At 43.7% G+C, this 22,757-nt stretch overlaps 1 protein-coding gene across 3 annotated transcripts in view; it reads left to right on the top strand.

Moving 5' to 3' along the window:
- The window catches only part of CNTN5 (contactin 5), a 650,966-nt gene that overhangs the window by 507,752 nt on the left and 120,457 nt on the right, over nucleotides 1-22,757 (top strand). For all 3 annotated transcript variants that reach the window (XM_081909603.1, XM_081909601.1, XM_081909602.1), the window contains 3 exons: nucleotides 10,230-10,366; nucleotides 11,548-11,677; nucleotides 12,349-12,499. In XM_081909603.1, the coding sequence (XP_081765729.1) occupies nucleotides 10,230-10,366; nucleotides 11,548-11,677; nucleotides 12,349-12,499 (418 nt within the window). The remainder of the gene's footprint in view (nucleotides 1-10,229; nucleotides 10,367-11,547; nucleotides 11,678-12,348; nucleotides 12,500-22,757) is intronic.

Raw genomic sequence — 22,757 nt, 5'->3', positions numbered from 1 at the left:
ATTTTAATCCATTTTATTTGCACAAACTTCAGTTTCCAGTATGTGCCCGAATCTCTCCTCCAAAATCTTAAGGACCTGGAAATGACCTTGGATTGCATGTTTTCTTGAGGCTCTTATTACATACAGTGACCTTATTAAATGTATTAAGGTAAAGGTAAAGGTACCCCTGCCCGTACGGGCCAGTCGTGACCAACTCTAGGGTTGCGCGCTCATCTCGCTCAAGAGGCCGGGAGCCGGCGTCGTCCGAAGACACTTCCGGGTCACGTGGCCAGCGTGATGAAGCTGCAACTGGCAAGCCAGCACCAGCACAGTACACAGAAACACCGTTTACCTTCCCGCTATAAAGCAGTACCTATTTATCTACTTGCACTTAGGGGTGCTTTCAAACTGCTAGGTGGGCAGGAGCTGGGACCGAATGACGGGAGCTCACCCTGCCGTGGGAATTTGAACCACTGACCTTACGATCAGCAAGTCCTAGGCACTGAGGTTTTACCCACAGCGCCACCCGCATCCTAATATTAAATGTATTGAATGACCCCAAAAGATTTTTTTTATAGATGCATTATAAGTGCCAGAAACAAACGAATTAGCAGTATTATTGCTCCATCCCTAATATTCTCACCTCACGCATAATTTACATGGCTAAATCAGATAACAATAGTTTTGACCATTGCTTTTGAGTGCACTAACCTTATTTTCAGAATATTATGGGTTTTTTAGCTTCAGAAACAAGCCTTGGCTATAAGAGCCTGGCATCGCTCCAGGTTCCTTTCTATAGGTTCGCAGACTTACAGTTAAACAACCAACTTTTGCACACCATCCCTTGAAGATCTTCAGACAGGGTATTGGGATTAAACCTGTCATTCTGGGGAATGCTCTGATTTGCAATTCATCCTTAGGTACTAGCTTTCCTGTCTGCCTTAATCATGCTCAGTTTGTCAGTTGAATTTGATCCAGTTCACCATGGATGCTTTGGGGAATGCCCAAGAATGCACAGAGTCAGCCTGTCTGCTCTCATGCAATCACAGGCCGATTTGATTCCCAGCTTACCCAATGCTGACAACCAGATGTACCATGATTGCCTGATACAGCTGACACTCTGGAAACAATCACTGCTTCTGTCTCGGCCACTTGGCTTGACGTCCAGCCCTGCAAGTGACAGAAGACACTTCATGTTCGATTTGGCAAGGCCCAAGATGCTTCGCAGGCTTCTAGTTTTCTGGGTTATTTTTCTCGCCTTTAAAAAAACTGTATTTTACTCCTCCCATGTCATTTTTGTTGCTGTTGTTTAGTCGTGTCTGACTCTTCATGACCCCATGGACCAGAACATGCCAGGCACTCCTGTCTTCCACTGCTTCACGCAGTTTGGTCAAATTCATGTTAGTAGCTTCAAGAACACTGTCCAACCATCTTATCCTCTGTCGCCCCCTTCTCCTTGTGCCCTCCATCCTTCCCAGCATCAGGGTCTTTTCCAGGGAGTCTTCTCTTCTCATGAGGTGGCCAAAGTCTTGGAGCCTCAGCTTCAGGATCTGTCCTTCCAGTGAGCACTCAGGGCTGATTTCCTGAAGAATGGATAGGTTTGATCTTCTTGCAGTACATGGGACTCTCAAGAGTCTCCTCCAGCACCATAATTCAAAAGCATCAATTCTTCAGCGATCAGCCTTCTTTATGGTCCAGCTTTCACTTCCATACATCACTACTGGGAAAACCATAGCTTTAACTACACGGACCTTTGTTGGCAAGGTGATGTCTCTGCTTTTAAGATGCTGTCTAGGTTTGTCATTGCTTTTCTCCCAAGAAGCAGGCATCTTTTAATTTCATGGCTGCTGTCACCATCTGCAGTGATCATGGAGCCCAAGAAAGTAAAATCTCCCACTGCCTCCATTTCTTCCCCTTCTATTTGCCAGGTGGTGATGGGACCAGTGGCCATGATCTTCGTTTTTTTGATGTTGAGCTTCAGACCATATTTTGCGCTCTCCTCTTTCACCCTCAATAAAATGTTCTTTAATTCCTCCTCACTTTCTGCCATCAAGGTCGTGTCATCTGCATATCTGAGGTTGTTGATATTTCTTCCGGCATGTCATATTAGTCGCTTGCAATTTGTTGGGAACTTGTTGCTATTGCTCAGCCCAACATTCTAGTTGATTTCATGGCCTGCTCAGGGTGCCCCTCAAAGTTTATGTCTCTGGGGAATCACTTCCACATTGACCTTTCTGCTGAGGAATGCCTGAGTGTGTCAGAAGAGACTGGTTTAAGGACACACAACTCAGCTCATGCAGGCTGCTGACCCATCTTGCTGGACCTCCCCATGGCCTCATCTGAACTGTGCACAGCCTAGAAGTGGTGCTCTGGTCTAAACCACTGAGCCTCTTGGGCTTGCCAATCAGAAGGTCGATGGTTCAAATCCCCATAACAGGGTGAGCTCCCATTGCTGTGTCCCAGCTCCTACTAAGCTAGCAGTTCAAAAGCACGCCAGTGCAAGTAGATAAATAGGTACCACTGTGGCAGGAAGGTAAATAGTGTTTGCATGCACTCCGGCTTCCATCACGGTTTTCTGTTGCACCAGTTTAGTCCTGCTGGCCACATGACCCGGAAAGCTGTCTGTGGACAAATGCCAGCTCCCTCGGCCTGAAAAGCAAGATGAGCGGCGCAACCCCATAGATGCCTTTGACTGGACTTAACCATCCAGGGGTCCTTTACCTTTACCTTTTCCTTTGTCCTTCATATGTTAAAGGTAAAGGTAAAGGTACCCCTGCCCGTACGGGCCAGTCTTGACAGACTCTGGGGTTGTGCGCCCATCTCACTTAAGAGGCCAGGGGCCAGCGCTGTCCGGAGACACTTCCGGGTCACGTGGCCAGCGTGACATCGCTGCTCTGGCGAGCCAGAGCCGCACACGGAAACGCCGTTTACCTTCCCGCTAGTAAGCGGTCCCTATTTATCTACTTGCACCCGGAGGTGCTTTCGAACTGCTAGGTTGGCAGGCGCTGGGACCGAGCTGCGGGAGCGCACCCCACCGCAGGGATTCGAACCGCCGACCTTTCGATCGGCAAGTCCTAGGCGCTGAGGCTTTAACCCACAGCGCCACCTGCGTCCCCCTTCATATGTTACCAGACTACAACTCCCATCATGCCAGACCACTGGCTGGGGCTACAGTGGGGTGAAGCTGTCGATTTTGGAAAAGGAGTGCAAAATAGAAAGAATTCAATTTTAAATTCAGTTCTCCACATTTATGAACCAACTTACAAATTATTATTTTTTAAAATTAAGAATATTTGTTGTTCTTTAGTTACGGTAGTTAGGTTTTTTTTCCTAGGATACACATTTTGTTGCATTTTTGCCTGGATATGCAAAGCACTCTTCCCGGATACTTTTTCTTTTATGTTATTCTTATTAACATATATATATATATGTTATATATATATATATATATATATATATATGGATGTGGGTGGCACTGTGGTCTAAACCACAGAGCCTAGGGCTTGCCAATCAGAAGGTCGGCGGTTCGAATCCCTGCGATGGGGTGATCTTGTACATATTATTTGGTTGGCGAGTTGCACTGCAGAATTCAAAAAAGTATAAATTTCAAAGGGTGGCTGTGTTCTAGTCCACATAGAATCATAGAGTTGGGACGACTAGGTTCATCTAGTCCAGCCCCCTGAAATGCAGGAATCCTTTGCCAACATGGGGCTGGAACCCACAACCCTGATATTAAGAGTCACATGCTCTACCAACTGAGCTATCCAGATATTGTTTTGGATACTGTGAATTTGGGAAGGTTGTCTTTCAATGAGAACTGAGCTGAATTTCTCCTCTATCCCTAGCTGACGGTGATGGCAGTTGGAGTCCATCCACCTTTGCAGGGCCATGGCCTTTCCATCACTGCCCTGCGTTGTGTGTTTGCAAATTCATCAATATATATATACTGAGAGAAAAGAAACTTTAAGCATGTATTTATATAATTTGAGGGGATATATATATGTGGGTGTTGCTATGGTCTAAACCACAGAGCCTAGGGCTTGCCAATCAGAAGGTCAGCGGTTCGAATCCCTGTGACGGGGTGGGCTCCCGTTGCTTGGTCCCTGCTCCTGCCAACCTAGCAGTTTGAAAGCACATCAAGTGCAAGTATATAAATAGGTACCACTCCGGCGGGAAGGTAAACGGTGTTTCCGTGCGCTGCTCTGGTTCACCAGAAGCGGCTTAGTCATGCTGGCCACATGACCCGGAAGCTGTACGCCGGCTCCCTCGGCCAATAAAGCGAGATGAGCGCCGCAACCCCAGAGTCGTCCACGACTGGAACTAATGGTCAGGGCTACCTTTACCTTTTTTATATATATAAACCTACTATCAATGCGGAAACCATAGGTTGGAATTATGGTTAGAAGTATGAACCAGAAATAGATCCATCCATCCTCACTTCCAGGGAACTGCAGTAAATGATCTTGAGATTAGCGAGGTATCAATCCAAATGGGGAAAGAAGTGCAATAACTTTATATAAGTGTAATGTTCCTATTTAATTCCCCACCCCCATGGACCAGAATGATTGCATTCATTCTTTGGCTGCAGATGCATAAATGAGAGTTGCAAGATCCTTATCTCCTAGAAATAAGAATTGTCAGGACATGTTTTTACTCATGCATGATTCTGAAACCTGGACTCAGGGACAGTGTTTTGTGCAGGACTGCAGAACCAGGGGCACACTTTTGCTCTAAAGTACAGTCTCTGAATCCTTCTAAACTGTGTTATGTTGTATTACTTTAAACTGTGTGTTTCTGTATTATTATTATTTTAAATAGTACCAACAGCATTTTAGTAATTACATGCCAGCAAAACACTCCACACCCGAACATCTTATCAGTGCAAGCTTAATGTTCTAATTAAAGTGAACAATTGGCTGACTTGGTTAGTCTCATTAATTTTTCCTTTCTCATAAATGGCCAACGATGCCCATTTATCACAAGGAGGGTCTTTGCTTGAGCTGCTTTCTGTTAGTCACATATAAAAATAGTTTAATTTTTGCAATTTGCCATAATTATGTTAACAATTGCTCTATTGTAGGAATCCTTTTCCCTTTCCATTATTTGCCTAGTAAGGTGACATTGATCATCCCTCTTTGATAGTTTGACCCCACTTGCTTGAATTACATTTTTAAAATGGACTTAACCATTAGAAATAAACTTTGATCATCCTCAACAACAGAATATCCTCTTCACTTCATCAGACAAAACCTGAATGCTTTAAAGTGTTAACCAAGAGCATAGGGCACCAGAAAGGCACATGCAATCTATCACTTTCCAGCAGTTTGCTATTTGGAGGTAGCCTTCTCGTTCCATCCTAATTGAGTTATTATTTTCTGAAGAAGCTCCTTGATAAAAAGGGTTGTAATTTAGTGGTTAGTGCTACTTTTTAAACTGATTTATTAATATGCATTCTTAGCTATCTAAACATCAGAGGACCTAAGCAGCTTACCATAAATGTAAACATATACAGAGGAAATATTACAGTTAGACAAGGCAGTTAGTAAACAATGATAAATCATGTCCTTTCTCCCCTCTATTGTACATTTATTCTCATGCATATATACATAATGGGCTGTTTCACAAATAACACCATGCCATGGTTTGTTTAACAAACAATCAGTTGTTTCACAGATGATGAAATAAACCATGGCTTGCATCTCCAAAGTTTGTTTTGTTTTGCTGCTGCTCCTGCATCAAGCCTTTGTAACTCTATGAGCTTCTTGGGTGAGGGAGCAAAAAAAAACCATGGTTAATGAAGGGTGCTTGGCTCGTTGTTGTTTAGTCATGTCCGACTCTTTGTGACCCCATGGACCAGAGCACGCCAGGCACTTCTGTCTTCCACTGCCTCCCGCAGTTTGGTCAAACTCATGCTGGTAGCTTCGAGAATACTATCCAACCATCTCGTCCTCTGTCATCCCCTTCTCCTTGTGCCCTCCATCTTTCCCAAGATCAGGGTCTTTTCCAGGGAGTCTTCTCTTCTCATTAGGTGGCCAAAGTATTGGAGCCTCAGCTTCACGATCTGTCCTTCCAGTGAGCACACAATGTGCTCACATCGTACTTAAACCAAGGGTCATAAGCAAAACAGCAAACCATGGCGAACGTCTGTACACTTGTTGCTTTGCACAACTTGTCTATTATGCACACAGATCACCTTGATGGCAAATCATTTTCTTCGTTAGGATTGTTTATTTGCACTCAGAAAATTTCAAGACTCTGAAATAATGATGTCCTACTTAATAAGCAGCCATTTTTAATGGATAGTTTCTCTGCCCTTTCCCTACAAGTCATGGCAGTCATGCATATACAAAATTCAAAATGCAGAATGATTTGAAAGCATAAATTCATGCAAGCAGATATGTACCGCCTGTGCTGTAAATCGGATAATCCCTGGTTCAAATCTCTCCTTAGCCACTTGGTGGCCTTACCAAAGCCATTCTCCCTCTGGCTTAAGTGCAACATATGGTTATTTCGACCCCAACCTTCTGGTGTTGATGTGCCACTCAGGGAAGCTTGCAACAATTTAAAACCGTGGTGTCAAAGTACAAGAAAAAGGCACAAAAATACAACAGAGCTGGGGGCATAAGTAAAACATTACCTTTTCCAGCCTTCCAAAGCAGGTTTTGAGGGTGAATCAGGGACTGCTTGGGGGGAGAAGTGGCGATTTCCATTCTGCAGACAGACATCTCTTGCAGTAGCAGGACAGGAAAGTTGGATACTGCCCAATTTTTTTTTAAGAGTTATTATTGTTTTTTGCCACATGCAGGCTCATAAAGGTTTAATCAATGCAACCAATTATTTAATGTAACAGAAAATAGGGGGGAATACCCCTTTTAAAATGATGTCTGCCACATTGTGGCAGCTGAGCAGATCTGAATCTGGTCAGTGCCCAGATTGGAGACCCTTGGAAACCCCTTGAGGGAGGATATACTGTATTTTCCCATGTACAACGCGCCCCCTTGTATAAGACACCCCCTATTTTGGGGGATTCCAATTTCAGAAAATTGCCCAAAGTTGTTGAGGTGTTTTGGGGGGAAGATTGGAGTTGTTGAGCTTGGGGGGGTCCCAGAGTTGTTGAGCTTTTTTTGGGGGGTGCAGTAGTTCACTAATCCAACTGTTGCAATCACTCGCCCCACTCGCTAACAATCGCTCATGTCTGCTATAAGCGTCTCCTCTATCGCCAACAGCAGAAATAAATAGCAAGCACAGTTGCCGCAGCGGCAGCCAATCCTCAGCAGCCCTTGACACAGCAACCAATCACACACCCATTTCCCACAGCCAATACAAAGAAACCCTTGTCACAGCCACTAATCACACTACTAATCACCAGTGACAGTCTGCAGCTCACGGCTACAACCAATCACCTGTCACCCATACCTACTACCTGTGTATAAGACGCCCCCAGTTTTTAATCCTTATTTTTCAGTAAAAGAAAAACTCCTGGTCTTATACACAGAAAAGTACAGTAAATGCATTTAAAATATAGGGATTTTTTTGTAAGTGCTCATTTTGCTGCTGTCAACAAGTCTGTAATCAATGTTGACACTATTCAGGGGTCTGTTCACTGACGATGATGATGAAAAAAAGAAGAGAACTCTTGATATTGTTAAATATATCAAAGAAAAGTTGGGAATTTCAGGGTCAGGAATCAATTTCAATAAAAGAATTAGTTCTGCTTCCCAACTAACCATGGTCACTCTTTTAAGTTATCAAAAGTTGTTACTCCGTTGTTCTGACAGAACAATTGGTCAAATATTCAGTTCACTCCATAGAGCTTGAGACTCTTATTTTCAGGGCTGTGGGTTTGAGCTCCATGTCGGGCAAAAAGGGTTGGACTAAATGACCCTCGTGGTCCCTTCCAACTCTACAGTTCTTTGAATTACTGCAACCAGTTACTATTATTTTAAACTCAGGGCGATGTTTTCAAGCAGTGCTTCTGGGGTATTGACATGTAACCCCAGCCTTCATAATATTTTGGCATAATATGTGCTTGCATGGATGCCCAACCCTTGCCTTCAGATGCAAAACTAACAGCACAATCCTATATACATTTCTTCAGAAGTCAATACCACTGAGTTCACTGGGACTTACTCCCAGCTAAGCACGCATATAACTGCAGCCTAAATGCCAGCTTGATGCCTATTCCTTGCAACCTATAACCCCGGGAAGAACTGCCATGCCTTTCCTACAGCTTCTTGGAACACTGATTGGTGACTGGTCAAACACCAAACAGATTATAAGATTTATTTTTTAAATTCTGTCCAGCACAAGGACTGCTATTAAAGTGCTTTATTGATTTTGTTCTGTCCAAAATAGATCCGTCGCTGTGCTAACTCTCAATTGCTAACCAACCCTGCCAGATATATTATTCTGCATTCCTTGATGTCAAGGCCATTGACATCTGATACTCTGCGGAGCCGCACAGAAGAGATTTAAAAGCTTTCCTCTTCAGTGCATTGGATTAATGAGTTAAGCCTTATTAATTTGAGAAGGCTTTTTTTTTCCTCTTTGGAAGTTGGCATCTGTAGCATAGCTAGTTATTAAGGCCTCAAGCCTACAACATCAGCTTCTGTTGTTCAACCATTGTGTTGACTGGGGGAATCGTATTCAGAGCTAGGCTGACAGGCAGCGTACTCTACAGAGCTAGGAATTCCCCAGACCACAAGAAGCTTTACACAGAAAATGAAAGGAGTAAAGGCCAGAGAATGGTCTAAGCTCAGATAATGCTGTTGCACTAGCTCTGTGCAGACAATATTCCATGCAGAAATCAATTTATGCTGGGGCGCTCCCAACAACAAACGTTGATTCTTCCCTGTGAATGAATTATTGTTGCCAAAACTCATAATCACCTGGTATGGAATGTGAATTTGCTCAGCTAATTAATACTCAGGCACAGTATGGATCAAATGTTGCTTCCCTCAACGATTCTTCTACGGCCCGCGATGGAAAGTGAGAGTTTTCACACAAATCTGGGAGTACTCTGAAAACACGGCAGAAGCAGAGAGAGAGAGAGAGGATTCTTAAAATACTCATAATTGGTGTGTTTTTGTGTGTTTGTGGTCAAAGACAGCATTCTTCTGAATGCCATAAGAGCCACAGAAGAGGAGATTGCTGTTGCATCCAGCTCCCTCTTGTGGGCTTCCCATGGGCACCTTGCTGGCCATTGTAAGAACAGAGTGTTGGACTCCTCTTTTTTTTTGACAGAGTTACAAACTTGGTGGATCATCAGGGGGATGCTGTGTATCTTGATTTCAGTAAGCCTTTTGATAAAGTCCCCCATAATCTTATTGTGAAGAAGTAGTTAATATGTGGGCTGGATGAGGTAACTGTTAGGTGGATTTGCAGCTGCACCCAAAGAATGTTCACTAATGGTTCCTCATCATCCTGGGGGGGGGGAGTGAGAATTGGGGTGCCGTAGGGTTCTGTCTTGGGACCGTTGTTGTTCAATGTCTTTATAAATGACTTGGATAAAGGAACTGAGGGGATACTCATCCAATTTGTAGACGACACCAGACTGGGAGGGGGTAGCCAATGATGCTGAAGACAGAATTAGGATTCAAGATGACCTTAACGGATTGGATAATGGGCCCAAACAGGGATGATACTGGAAGGTAGTTTTCCCACCCCTACAGAAGTATAGTAATAGTACCCCTCAATTCTGCCTTGGTCAGACCACATCTGGAATACTGTTTCTGGTTCTGGGTGCCACAATTTAAGAAGGATGTTGACAAGCTGAAACCTGTACAAAGGAGGGCCACCAAGATGATCAAGCGTCTGGAAGCCAAGCCTTATGAGGAAAGGTTGAAGGAGTTGGGTAACTTAATAAGATCAATACACCACTTAATCAACAAAAATATTCTAAGCAGCTTACATGAAGCAATATAAAATATGTAGAAGACAATGCTGATAAAATCAAACTTTAAAAACAAGGGGTTGTATCCAACCCTCCAGAACTGATTTCGAGGGTGCAGGGTAATGGAGGAAGAGGAGGGGGACAGGAGGGGAAGAAGAAACTTTACTTCATGCACAGAAGTGTGTTGTACCAGTGGAACTGGAGCACTGGATATGACCCATGTAGATGTAACATTTATAAAAATGCAAAGGCAGCAGTTTAAAAACAAATGTACACAATGGCATTGCATGTCTTCATAGACTTAGCTATAGTTCCAGCAGTCTCAAGCACTGTGACCCTGTTCTGTTATTTTTGGCAGCATACCCACATTGGGTGGAGAGGCTTAATGATACCCAGCTAGACAGTGGAGATCAGCTCCGATGGGAATGCAAAGCTACTGGAAAGCCAAGACCCACCTATCGATGGCTGAAAAACGGAACACCTCTCTGGCCAGAGGTAAGTGTGCAGTTAGTTTTGCTTTGCTTTCTGTGCACATTCCTTTCAGGGTCAGGGTTTGTGTTGTGCTTACCTTGCTTTTGAGGCAGGTGTTTCATTGAACAAATCGTTGAACAAATGATTCAACAAATCATTGAACCACTGGTCTGCAGCCCTCTGGGAAGGGGTGGAGGGAAATCCAGTTCAGTCTGCATTTATAAGTGGACCTGCCTGATTTGTACTTTTCAAAATACTATAGGAACTAAAACATAGCCTGGCCATCTTTCAAAATTCACTCCTCTCTGAATTTTGCACTGCAATTCTCCAGATGTCTGATGTTTACAAAAATGCTCATATACATTATACACCCGCATACATAACGTGTGTATTTAAATGCACATATTAGTGAAAATAGCATTGAAAAATGAATTGTATTTTGGGAAATTGCGTACAAAAATATGCATATTGGGAGCAATTCACACCCAAATCCTGATGAGGACATAAAAAAGAAGGGGGGAAATGGTCTGAAATGTAGAGAACTGAACCTAAGATTGACAAAATGAAAAATTGAAACTGACAGATTCTGGCATCCATATGTCTGGGTTGCCTGTGCTTCATTTGAATCCCCAGGAATGTTGACTCCTTCTGTGAAGCTTTTTCAGATCAGGAAGTTCAGGCAGCCAGGGAGGCTGCTGAATGCTGTAGAAATGCTGCAAAAGTAGGGCAAGTTCCAAATCCTGGACCCACTGAAATTCTCCAGAAATTCTGAAGAATCCTCTGAGGACAAAGCAGGAAAACGGAAGCCTTTTTCACAGGGGAAGAAAACTTTTGGCTCTGTACTAAGATCTTCAATCTCAAATGAGCCAGGTCTGAAGCATAACAGACTGCAGGCAGCAGTGAGTCAGCCAGTTAAAATTGTGATATTTCATGCAGCCATCGGGTTCTGATCACACTGCAGCTGAAAGAAGATAATCCCAGACCATAACCATTGTGTGTGCTTTTCAGCGTCTAAAATATTTCAGCACTGTCATAAAGGGTGAAGCAAAAGGACAGCCACCACAATTAAACTCAGGAAGCTACTTTTGTGCATGTTCACGTGTATGAACCTGCCCCCCTCTTCCTATATTCTGTAAAGCTGAAAACCCGACAAATCTTCCTGGTTTTGTTTGCTTTTGTAGAATTATTTTCCTGTTTCATTGCAGAGCAGGATTGAGATGGTTAATGGTGTACTGCTGATCCACAGTGTCAATCAGTCTGATGCTGGAATGTACCAGTGCATAGCCGAAAACAAGCACGGAGCCGTTTACACCAGCGCCGAGTTGAGGATTTTGGGTGTGTACTTAAGAAGGTTGCTCTGTTTACATTTTATTATTAAGAATACGATGCTGGGATAGGGGGACAGTTGGGGAGGGGAGGTCCGTAGGTCAGTGATAGAACATCTGCCTTGCTTGCAGAAGGTAACAGGTTTGATCTCTGGCATCTCCAGCCAAGGAGAGACGCCTGTCTGAAAACCTGGCAAGTGTCAGGGACTGGGCAGAGGAGGAAGGGGGCAACCACCTCCCAAGTCTGACCCTTCCAGAGAAGGAGACAGTTCAGAATTACAACAGGGGTTTGGGGGAAGTCACAGCTCAGATTATAAGGCAACCACATTATAAGGCAGGCGTGAGGAATCTCTGCCCCTCCAGATGTTACTTATCCATAACTCTGGGTGCCCATCTGGGTCAGTATAGCATCAGGCTAGCCTGGGCAGTTGAGGGTGTGTGTGTTGCTATTGTCCATAGAAACACCATCTCCTTTCCCTCAAAATCCCTTGATGGGCTCTGGCACTACGCCAGAGAAACAGACTGAGGGAGATTTTAATAGCTTAATCCCTTTTAACCACTATAGGATAGGGAAGTGAGGAAAAGAGGGGGAGAGAAAATGAGAGCATATTGGCATGCGACATCTGTGAGTTAATTAATTGAAATACTAAGCTAAGAGACTGAAATATTTCCTTTCAACAGCTTTGGCTCCAACTTTCCCCCCAAGCCAACTGAAGAAAACAATCATTATAACCAGGGGCCAAGAAGTTGCCGTCGAGTGCAAACCACAAGCCTCCCCCAAACCCGCCATCTCATGGAAGAAAGGAGACAAAGCAGTGAGAGAGAATAAAAGGTCAGATGTCGGTTCATTAATTTTTGCCTTTGACTGAATGAATGCCTGCGAGAAAGAGATAACAGCCAAGCGCCTTTGATCGACAATCGCCGGCTTTAAATGCTCCGCATAAATGCTGAGAATGTGCGACGCTTTGTTATTTTTTATTAACGCATTTTAATGTATATTTTAATTCCTGGAAATGGAAGCTGTTTTGTGAAGAAGAGCAGGATATTAGTCAGTCTTTTCAAAGGATAGGTTTTGGCATGAGAGAAGGTGTTCAGAAAATGAATTTCAGAAGCACCCCACACAAAAGGGGGCAGTAGGACTGCGCACTGCACGCACCCCGCTCTGCCCCGATCCAGGGCCCTGCCTGCCTCTCTTTCTTCCCAGCTGATGTCCCACCCCATGACAGGCCTGGATTGCTCTGTGTGGCCTCACCCAACCTGGAACCATCTGAGGCTGTCACAACACGAATTGGCAAAAGCCTAGACTGCCCCTAAATTGGCGCAATTCAGTTTGAGATTCATGCTTCAGCTGAATGGAGTGCACAGGCCTTTATGATAGTGATCCACAGCACACACTAGTGTCTTGTTTCTCCACAGCTCCTTGTGGACTCCTCCTTGCTCTCTCCTTTCCTTTCCTCCCAACAATTCTGGCTTCCCTCATCCCTGCTTAACTTTATAAAAACCCCTTGTCTCCATTGTGCCTCTTCCATCCTGTTTCATAAGTAGACAAACACACACACACACGTGTTAAACAGGGTTGTGTTATCACCCCAACTCTATTATTTTCATTGCTATGATCCTACATATTGTCGAAGGGAAACTCCCCACCAGGGTAGAAATCCTATATTGAACAGATGGAAAGCTCTTTAATTTGAGTAGGCTGAAAGCAAAGAGTGAGGATGCCATAACTTCAGTATGCTGATGACAACAAAGTGTGTGCACACTCAAAGGATGACTACCAAACTATTCTAAATATGTTCATAGAAGCTTACAAAAAGCTTGGCCTATTGGTCAACATCCAAAAAACCAAAGTACTGCACCAACAAGCACAAAACAAGCCCTCTGCTGTGCCACAAAACCAACTCAATAGTATAACATTGGAAAGTGTCAATCACTTCTACTACCTGGGCTGACACTGATGCCAAAATCCAGCATCACCTGAGCTCTGCGAGTGCAGCTTTTTCCCAATTGAAGTCAGAGTGTTTGAGGACCGGGACTTTTGGAGGGAAACCAAAATGCATGTTTACAAAGCCATTGTACTACCAACCTTACTGTATGCTTGTGAAACATGGACCACTTATAAACACCATCTCCATTCCATCAGTAGTGTCTCCGAAAATTTTTACATATCACTTGGGAAGACATGCGAACTAATGCCAGTGTACCAGAAGAAGCAAAGATAACCAGTGCTGAAGCAATGATTCTTCAATTTCATTGGACTGGTCATGTTGTTTGGATGCCTGATTATCATCTTCCAAAGCAACTACTCTATTCAGAACTTAAAAATGGAAAGCGTAATGCTGGTGGTCAACAAAAGAGGTTTAAAGACTCTCTTTAAAAATGTAGTATAAACACCAACAATGGGGAAACATTGACCTGTGAGCACTCCAATTGGAGAACAGCCTTTATCAAAGGTGTCATGGACTTTGAAGACACTCAAACTCAGGACGAAAGGGAGAAACGTGCTAAGAGGAAGGCATGCTTGGCAAACCCTCACCATGATCAACTCCCACCCAGAAACCTATGTCCCCACTGTGGAAGGACATGTGGATCCAGAATTGGCCTCCACAGTCACTTGTGGACTCACTGTTAAGACCGTGTTCATGGAAGACAATCTTACTCGGCTATAAGTGATCGCCAAAGAAGAAGAAAGAAGAAGCCTCTTTCATCCTGCTTCATAAGTAGGCACACACACACACACACACGGGAGAGGGGAGAAATTCAATTCAGTTCACATTTAGATGCCAACTTCCCTAATCCACACTTTCTGAAACAATACACAAATCAAAACACACGTCCCTCAAAACTGACACTTCTCCAAATTTTGCAATGTGGTTCACCAGCCAAGTATTGTGTACAAAAACACATACACTGGGGGTAAAGGATACACACAAATGCATATATTAGTAAAGATAACATATAAAAATGCATTATACTATAGGAGAGTGCCATGCAAAAAAATGTGTATATTAGGCAAAATTGAATTAAAAATGAGTCATGTGAAAAAGGAGTCATTGAAAGAAGCTGAAATTGACAGATTCACCTAGTCCTACCCTTCACACTCTCTCACACAAACACACTTTCAATTCTCTCCTTCTGGTCACTTCTTCCAGTCTCTCCATTCTCTCAGGTTTGCCAATTATCTTCTTCCCACCTGAGTCCTATCTTACCTGCTAATTCTCTTCTCAGTTTTGCTTCACAATTTCACAGCCCTTCAGGCTTCACAGTTTGTTCTGTGCCCCTGCAGGCTATCCCATGCCCAGTGCTCTTGACAGTCTCCTGAGAAAATAAGAGACTAAGGCAATAGGGGTGGACTAACTGTGGGGAAAATGTGTCAAGCTATTGATGAAATGTTAGCTAAGATACCTGAAATAGGGACGCACACAGGAGGCCCTCCGGGCTGATCTATTCGATCACTTGCTTCTTGGACTGTGTCATTTCAAGCTGTAGGTGTGGGAGTTGTGTTTTTGAATGCTTTCTCATGTACAAATTGCTCTGCACATAGAAAATGGTGAAGTCAGGTATTCTGTTTTTGTTTATTTAAAAGTGGGGATCTTAAAATATGCAACTCCCCATCCCTTCATGCATGTGTACATGCCTGGAGTCTGAAGTGGTACAGTACAAAGAGGACTCTGCCATGTGAAATTGGCAAACATGCCGCTCAACACTTTGTGGTCTAGGAATATCCAAGTCAGAAAATGAAGGTAAGTTTATAGCTGGAATTAAACAAGATGACGTTCAAAGCTTGACACATGGCACTATCAATTATCAAGAGATACACAAGAGAAGAAGAAAGTGTGTTGTTTCTGCTCTCAGAGTCAGGAGAGTTCCATGATGAATGAATGCCTCTTGGCCCTGCAGGTGAAGCTCTTCTCGATGTTAGTGGTCACTTCATTACCTCAAGTGGTTTTCAGCATGACCACTAATTCCAATAGTACTTGAATGTGATTTGCCATTACTTGATTCTCCTTTACTCATAATTTTGAGAGGTGTCCTTAAGATGGATATATTACCGTACACTTGTCTTTTTGATGCACCCATTGACTGAGCCTAGACAAATCACGTAGGTGGCAATTTCCTGTAGTGGACAGAGATGCTAGCACGAACTCTGTTTCTATTTTAGTGTTGTTCTGGATCAGTAGTGGTCGGCTGTCTTATTTGCCAAGGAAGCTTGTCCACTAATTCTGTATTTTCTTTTGAGAAACTTCTGATATCTCCTCTTTATTTTTTAATTTATAAGTCTGGTAAAACCTACTTATCGACAGGTAAAATTCCATGGAACCTTGAGGTTCTCTGAAACCCCAATTTGAAGGCAATTGGGTTTTTTTTAAAAAAAAATATCTACTCCACACAGTATTTGGTGAGCTACAAGAATTAACTATAAGGGGGAAAACACAAAGCTTTGCACTTCTCCCTCTCTCTAAAGCACACACACAATTTTTCTCATTACTGGGCTTTCATGCCTGCTCATTATTACCATTACATGACCATTAATTATACTTAAAATAAAACCATCCCAAACCACTCTAGCAAAGAAAAATCCTATTAAGACTCTATTATTACTTACTTTGCTCCCTCTGGAAGAGAAAACGTGTTTTAATTGTCTGCTTTTAGCTAAGAAAAAGCTAATTTCAAGAAGATGGTGTCTTTTATATAAAAACGTAAATGGGTTTGCTTTAGTTTGTTAGCCTTTTCTGAATGTCAATGACAGTATCACTCCAGAATTGTTTACATTTCAAGATTTGTGTTTTAATTGTATGGCTGGTGATTGCAAACTGATTTCCAGCTGATGGTTACAAGCCAATTTCCAGCATTCAAACATTTGGCCAGATAGTGGCTGAGTTCGCAAACACAAATGACCCCAGAGTTGTCAATTACTGTCTCCTTTTGCAGTTTCTCTGCACTAAATTCACAGAGTGAGTTAGCTTTAAACCACTTTGCTATTTTAGACACACTCTGGGCGATGGGCACTTGGTACATGTTAAAAATCACTGAAAATAAAACATGTGGGGGGAGAAGAAACCCCAGCACCTCTCTGCAGAAAGCTTTGGGGAGTGCATGTGATCGTGGCATACTGATTCCTGGAGTAAGTAGATTGATCTGTGATTGGGAAGGACTGCTAGAGAGTATCCATTTACCTGGGTTTATGATATGTCTTAGTTCCATACATTGCGAAATGATGAACTGTTTGGCATTACAGTGGTACCTCTAGTTACAAACTTAATTTGTTCCGGATGTCTGTTCTTAACCTGAAACTGTTCTTAACTAGAGGTGTGCTTTTGCTAATGGGGCCTCTTGCTACCGCTGCGGCGGTGGCACACAATTTCTGTTCTCCTCCTAGGGCAAAGTTTTCAACTCGAGGTAACTCTTCCAGGTTCACGGAGTTTGTAACCTGAAGCGTTTTAACTCGAGGTACCACTGTATAGTGGTACCTCGGGTTACAGATGCTTCAGGTTACAGACGCTTCAGGTTACAGATTCCACTAACCCAAAAATAGTATCTCGGGTTAAGAACTCTGCTTCGGGATGAGAACAGCAGCAGCAGTGGGAGGCCCCCATTAGCTAAAGTGGTACCTCAGGTTAAGAACAGTTTCAGGTTAAGAATGGACCTTCAGAACGAATTAAGGTACCACTGTACTGACTAATTCCTCCATTCCTTCAGTATATCACAAACTGGGATGGGGTGGTGTTCTTTCACAAATCCCATGTCATGGACTCAGAGCCAGGGAATCAGTGGTAAGATGAGTGGTCAGAGAGAGAAGGAACAGGCTGGGAGGAGGAGGTGTCAGAAGCTGAAGAGGTAACAGGGTTTAGTGAGCAGGAAGACTCCAAGGCTGAAGGAGAGGCTAGAGAAGAGAATGGCCAAGGGGAAACGTGTGGGAATGTTCTGGGGTGCAGGAGAGGATATATTGACTAATTATATCCTTATCCAACTTGTGCTAACAAGTTCCCAAAATATCAGCAGAGTTTATAGACATTCCCCTTTAAGTTCGCAACGGTAACGTGTGCACAGGTTCGCTAGAACCTCTATAATAATTACTCTGGTAATTTCCCCTTTGTTCCCTCTTAAAATACAAGACGCGACACAGTCTTTATAAAAGTATAAAATAGTTTACTCACGTTCTGTTCACAATATGATCCCAGAAGGCAGACAGGCTTAAAAAGGTAAAATGCATTTAGAATCTATCTTGTAGCAAGATAGTCCTTATCTCCTCTCTTGGCTGGGAGCAAAGAGAGCATCCTTAGATGTTTCCTTATCGAAAGAAGATGGCAGAGAGAGAGACATGGCTGCCTGCCCTGTGCTTTTATCATTTACCTGCACAGGTGAGGCCATACCCACCTCTGGTCACATGCGGAGGAAGTCCGTCCCCAGGAAGTTTACCTGCTTGCTGGACAGACATCCCTCCCCATGTTCTAACATGTACACTCTAGGAATGTTGCCATTGACTGCTCCTGTGTTTACATCCCACAAAACGATGAGACAGGCTGCTGAAGAATCCAGAGGGTCTCCCCCTCCTGCTACAACCAGCTTCCCTCCCCGCTGGTCTCCTAGAACGTGCAGAGAAATGAAAAAAAGCAGCGCAGAGATTGGTTGGACATAGGAGCAGTTTGCAACTGCTTGGGAAAGACCCTGGAGAGAAGCAGCCTTTGAGAGTGATGGGAAGGTTGGGGAGAGAGCTTCAGCCCTTGCAACTGCATCATTGGAGCAAGACCTACTGGGAATAATTGTTGGGATCACGAGGCCTGTGCTGCGTTGGTTTCTTTGAAAAAGGAATTAACTTCACTGACAGACATTTTCTCTTGCTGACTCGAGCTCCTGACATCACAGTGGGGAAGCACACTTCGAAATTTTCACATGGGAATGTAAGGGACAAGACGGTTGTCTGATTCTGCAGTTACACCCTTCTGCATTGGTGTGGAGAGCAAAAAGCTACAGGGGAGTCATGCGCAAGATGATGCGAGAGCCACATCCTCAGGCCAGGAAGGCATTGAACGGGATGCTGAGGGCTCCTTCAGTTTCTCTTGCGCTGATGTTCGCACCCATCTGTAGGAGACATGACAGCTGAGAGTCACATCAGGAAAACGGCGCAGGAGAAGAGATTAAACACTGCACTCCAGCACTACACCTCACATTTGATTTCCTCCACCCTTGTAATTGTATTTGGCTTGCTTTAAAAATCCAATCACATATCTCCTACCATCTAATCTAGTTGCAAATTAAGTGCCTTTCCTTAAAAAAAAATCAAATCTTTGGTCTGTGCCATTAATCACATAACACGAACATACTTTCTCCCGCTTGGCATATTATTCATTTATTTCTTACATGTTTATTCCACCCTTTCCCCAAGCGTGTGTGCTTCTCTCATCCTGTCCATTTGTCTTCAGGATAACATTTTGAGATGATTTAGGTGGGGAGCCAGTGAGTTTCATAGCTGAGTAGAAACGCAAGTTTATCTCTTCCTGGTCCAAGTCAAGTTCTTTGTCCACTACACTGGTGCTCTTAGATTTCAGTGATGTTCAAAGTGTGTTGCATGCATCCCCCCACTCCCTTTTTACTTTTTTTTTAGTAATCCTTAGAATAAATCCGGCAAAGTAGGAAAATATTCTCACTCCTCATATTATAGAACAGGAGGGGTGGCTGCGACCATCACCAAATTAATTGATTGATTGGGATTACAAGCTCACACTTGTAGGGCCAAATTAGATTTTAGTTATTTTATAATTCAATCCCTATCGCACCTATACAACAAGGAAATCAAGGTGGCATATGCACTTTTCCTCTCTCTCCACTTTATTTATTATCACAACAACCCCATGAGGTAGGCTAAGCTGAGAGGCAGTGATTGGCCCAAGGTCACAGAGCAAGGTTTGTTTCTGAGTCGATTTGAACCCTTGGCTCCCAGGTCCTAGTCCAGCTCTCTAACCACTACACCACACTGTGAGGTGTGTAAGCTGCATTTTCACTTTTAGTTAAAGTTGCATTGAGACTGTTGGTTGTTATTGTTGTTTTAGTACAAAGCATCTGATTAATTGAAATAATAATAGCAGCAGCAGCCTTGGGAAGGCAATTCCTACCCAGTGGCGTCGCAAGGTGGGGGTGGGGGAGCAGTTCACCCCGGGTGCCAGGTCAGGGGTGACAAGAAGGCAGGGTTTGCCCTGCTGCCCTGACCCAGGCACGTCAGTGCGAGCAGCCATCACGCCACCGCAGCTACATTGTGGAGCATCCTCTGTTCACGGCTGCAGCCATGAGCAGTGGATCCTCCTACCGTCCGTATGGCTCTTGGGCAGCACCGGCAGCAAACCACTACATACAACACATGTGTGGTGTCGCACGTATGCGTTGTGCGTAGCGGTTTGCCACCAGCACCGCTGGAGCACCATACGGACAGTGATGGGATCCCTTCGCCACTGGCAGGAGCCGCTCCCTCCCTCCCTGGCTTGCCATAAACGGCTCCTGCTGCCAGGGAGGGAGATGGACGGGAGCCGTGGCTCCCGAGAGAACAAACTGCGCAGCCTAGCTCCCCCCCTTCCCCCAGCAGTTCAGGGTACTTGAAAATCGTGGGGGTGGGGGCGCAGAGGCATAGGAAGGGGGCAGACCACCCAAGGGGTCATAGCTGAGGGGGTGACATTCGGCGCCCACCCGTGACTCCCAACCCTACCCCAAACTGTCGATGTGGGGGGGGGGGGACAAAAAAATCTTCGCACCGGGTACCACCTGGGCTTGCTACACCTCTGTTCCTACCCAAAATGGTGCCCATATTGTTTAGGGAATGTTTCCCCTAAAGTTCCTAGTCACACAGGACTGGTGTAATATCTTTTCTGAGTGACTGGAGAGGGGGAAATTAAGCCTTCTTTTTCTGCATGCAGAAACCTTTCTTCCTCTGTAATTTAATTAACAGCGATCCAAAAATGTGGCAACCTACTACCCAGTAAGTGTAATGTGTAGTTTTGCCTTCAGACATTATATTGCACCAGCTCCCATGCTGACATTAAGACTAATCTCCATGGCTCAAAAAAGCAAAGTGTGAAATAATGTGTAAAGGATCCTTTAGGCACCACTGTAATGCACTCTCTTACCATTTTAATTACTTTTTAAAATATGTTCTATTCAACCATTGAACACTGCTAATAATCACCCAGACTAACCCCTGTTTCCAAGAATTTCCATTATTTTCTCTCTTTTGCCTTTGGTACTAAATACCAGGCATCAACTAGTCCTGCCATGTGCTTTTTCAAAGTAGATTGTGCAGTGTTATTCATAATCTTGGAGTGCAGCACTGCCTCCATCCATGCCTTTGCCCTGTTAGATTATGTGGTCCATTGTGCGTGCCTTTGCATCCCAAGCAAATTCGAGGTTCAGCTGCCTATGGCGCTTTTGCCACAATGGTGAGGGAAAAAGAGCTACCCAATTTTCTCTGTGTGCAGAAAAGCAATGCAAAAGCCATCATTTTCTTAAAGGCTATTCTTTGGTGGAGACTCCCTGGGCTACTGCTTCTGGCTTCATTTCCCCCCAAATTAAAAACAAAATGACATCTAAAATATGCCAGAATGTAAACGTCTGAGGACACACGATTCTCTAGATCCCCTAGTGGTGGTTTCGTAGTCATAATGCAGAATTAGTATAATATGATTTTTTAAAATAATAGTAATAATCATATTCCAGGGCAAATTGTGTAGTTGCTGCCTCCCCACCCTCTCTTTGCATAAATCATAGGCTACTTTGGCTGTGCCTGTTCATAATGGGGATTTGGAGATTTGAATATAAAACAGAAACAATGAGAACTTTGACTTCATCATAAAAGCAAATGTCAGAATCATCCATTTTTTAAAAAAAAAACAACAACAATTTTTCTTTCAATAGTATGCAATTGTATCAATCGACTGTATTGCCAATTCTGAACCTAATTTGGGAGGAATATTCTCAATGTAATTAGAGCACATCCAATTGTGTTAAGGCCATTTGCCAGATTTGTAGCAAACACTGTCATCACTAGTAAGCCTGCCGGAAGCCTGCACTAAGTGGGACCTCCCTGGATGACAACTTTCCAATGGGGGTCAACACAAATACAATACCGTGTTACACAAATGCAATAGTTACAACACATAGAGCGCAACCGGCTGAACGGTAATTTTTGTAACAAATTTCTTTACTGGTTACTTCCTAACATAGGAGTCAAGTCCAGGATGTACACCATATACAATCCTTAAGACAGGCATGTCCGTTTCGGGTCGGTTTAATCCAGCCACTGTGGCAGTTTATTTCCTGGGGTAAAAGCCTAAAAAAACCCTCAACAACTCCAACCCTAAAAGAAACCCAACGACGACTTCAATCCTAAAAAAAGGTCAACAACTTTGGTCGGCCCCCACAGCCCTTCACTTCATCAAAACTTTGAAAAAAGTTTGGACACCACTGCCTGAAGGTATATAACCTATTTAATTAAATCCACTGCAGATATATTTCTTCCTTTCTTAATACATTCTTGTGTTACGCAGTCCTCGAATGTGATTAAGGAATGGTCCCCAGAATGTCACGGACAATACAGCTGATGAGGTTGGCTAGTATAGGTAGCAGACACGGGCAGGCTGGCCCAGACACAGGTGGGTTGGTCCAGGCAGCTGGGTCGGCCTGTATGTTAGGAAGTAACCAGTAAATAGATTTGTTACAAATATTACCATTCAGCCTGTAGCGCTCTATATGTTGTAATTTTCTAATGGGAGCAGTGTTGGGATTTTGACTACGTGCCATTCTGTGCAGCTTCACACAAAGCAATTAGAAGTTGGCCGAAAGCCAAGGATGACTGAGCAAAGGAGTTTTCCTGCCTATAGATATGAGACCTTGGATACAACTCTACCATTGATTGAGGTCTCACACAGGCATGATGACTTATGACCTTACTGACTGGATAGTTTGTTAGTCAGTGTGGTGAGTCGTTTGGAGTTTGTTAAGAGAGAGCTGATTAAGATCCGTTTCTGTTCTTGTATATAGTAACTTGCAGAGTCTGCTGTAAACATCTAAGTAACCAAGTTACCAGTAGCAGTGTCTTGTTCCTG

Source organism: Podarcis melisellensis, assembly GCF_964234715.1.
Source record: "Podarcis melisellensis genome assembly, chromosome: 4".
Classification (NCBI taxonomy): domain Eukaryota; kingdom Metazoa; phylum Chordata; class Lepidosauria; order Squamata; family Lacertidae; genus Podarcis; species Podarcis melisellensis.
Note: the sequence above shows the minus strand (reverse complement) of the source record. Positions and strands in the feature narration are given on the sequence as shown.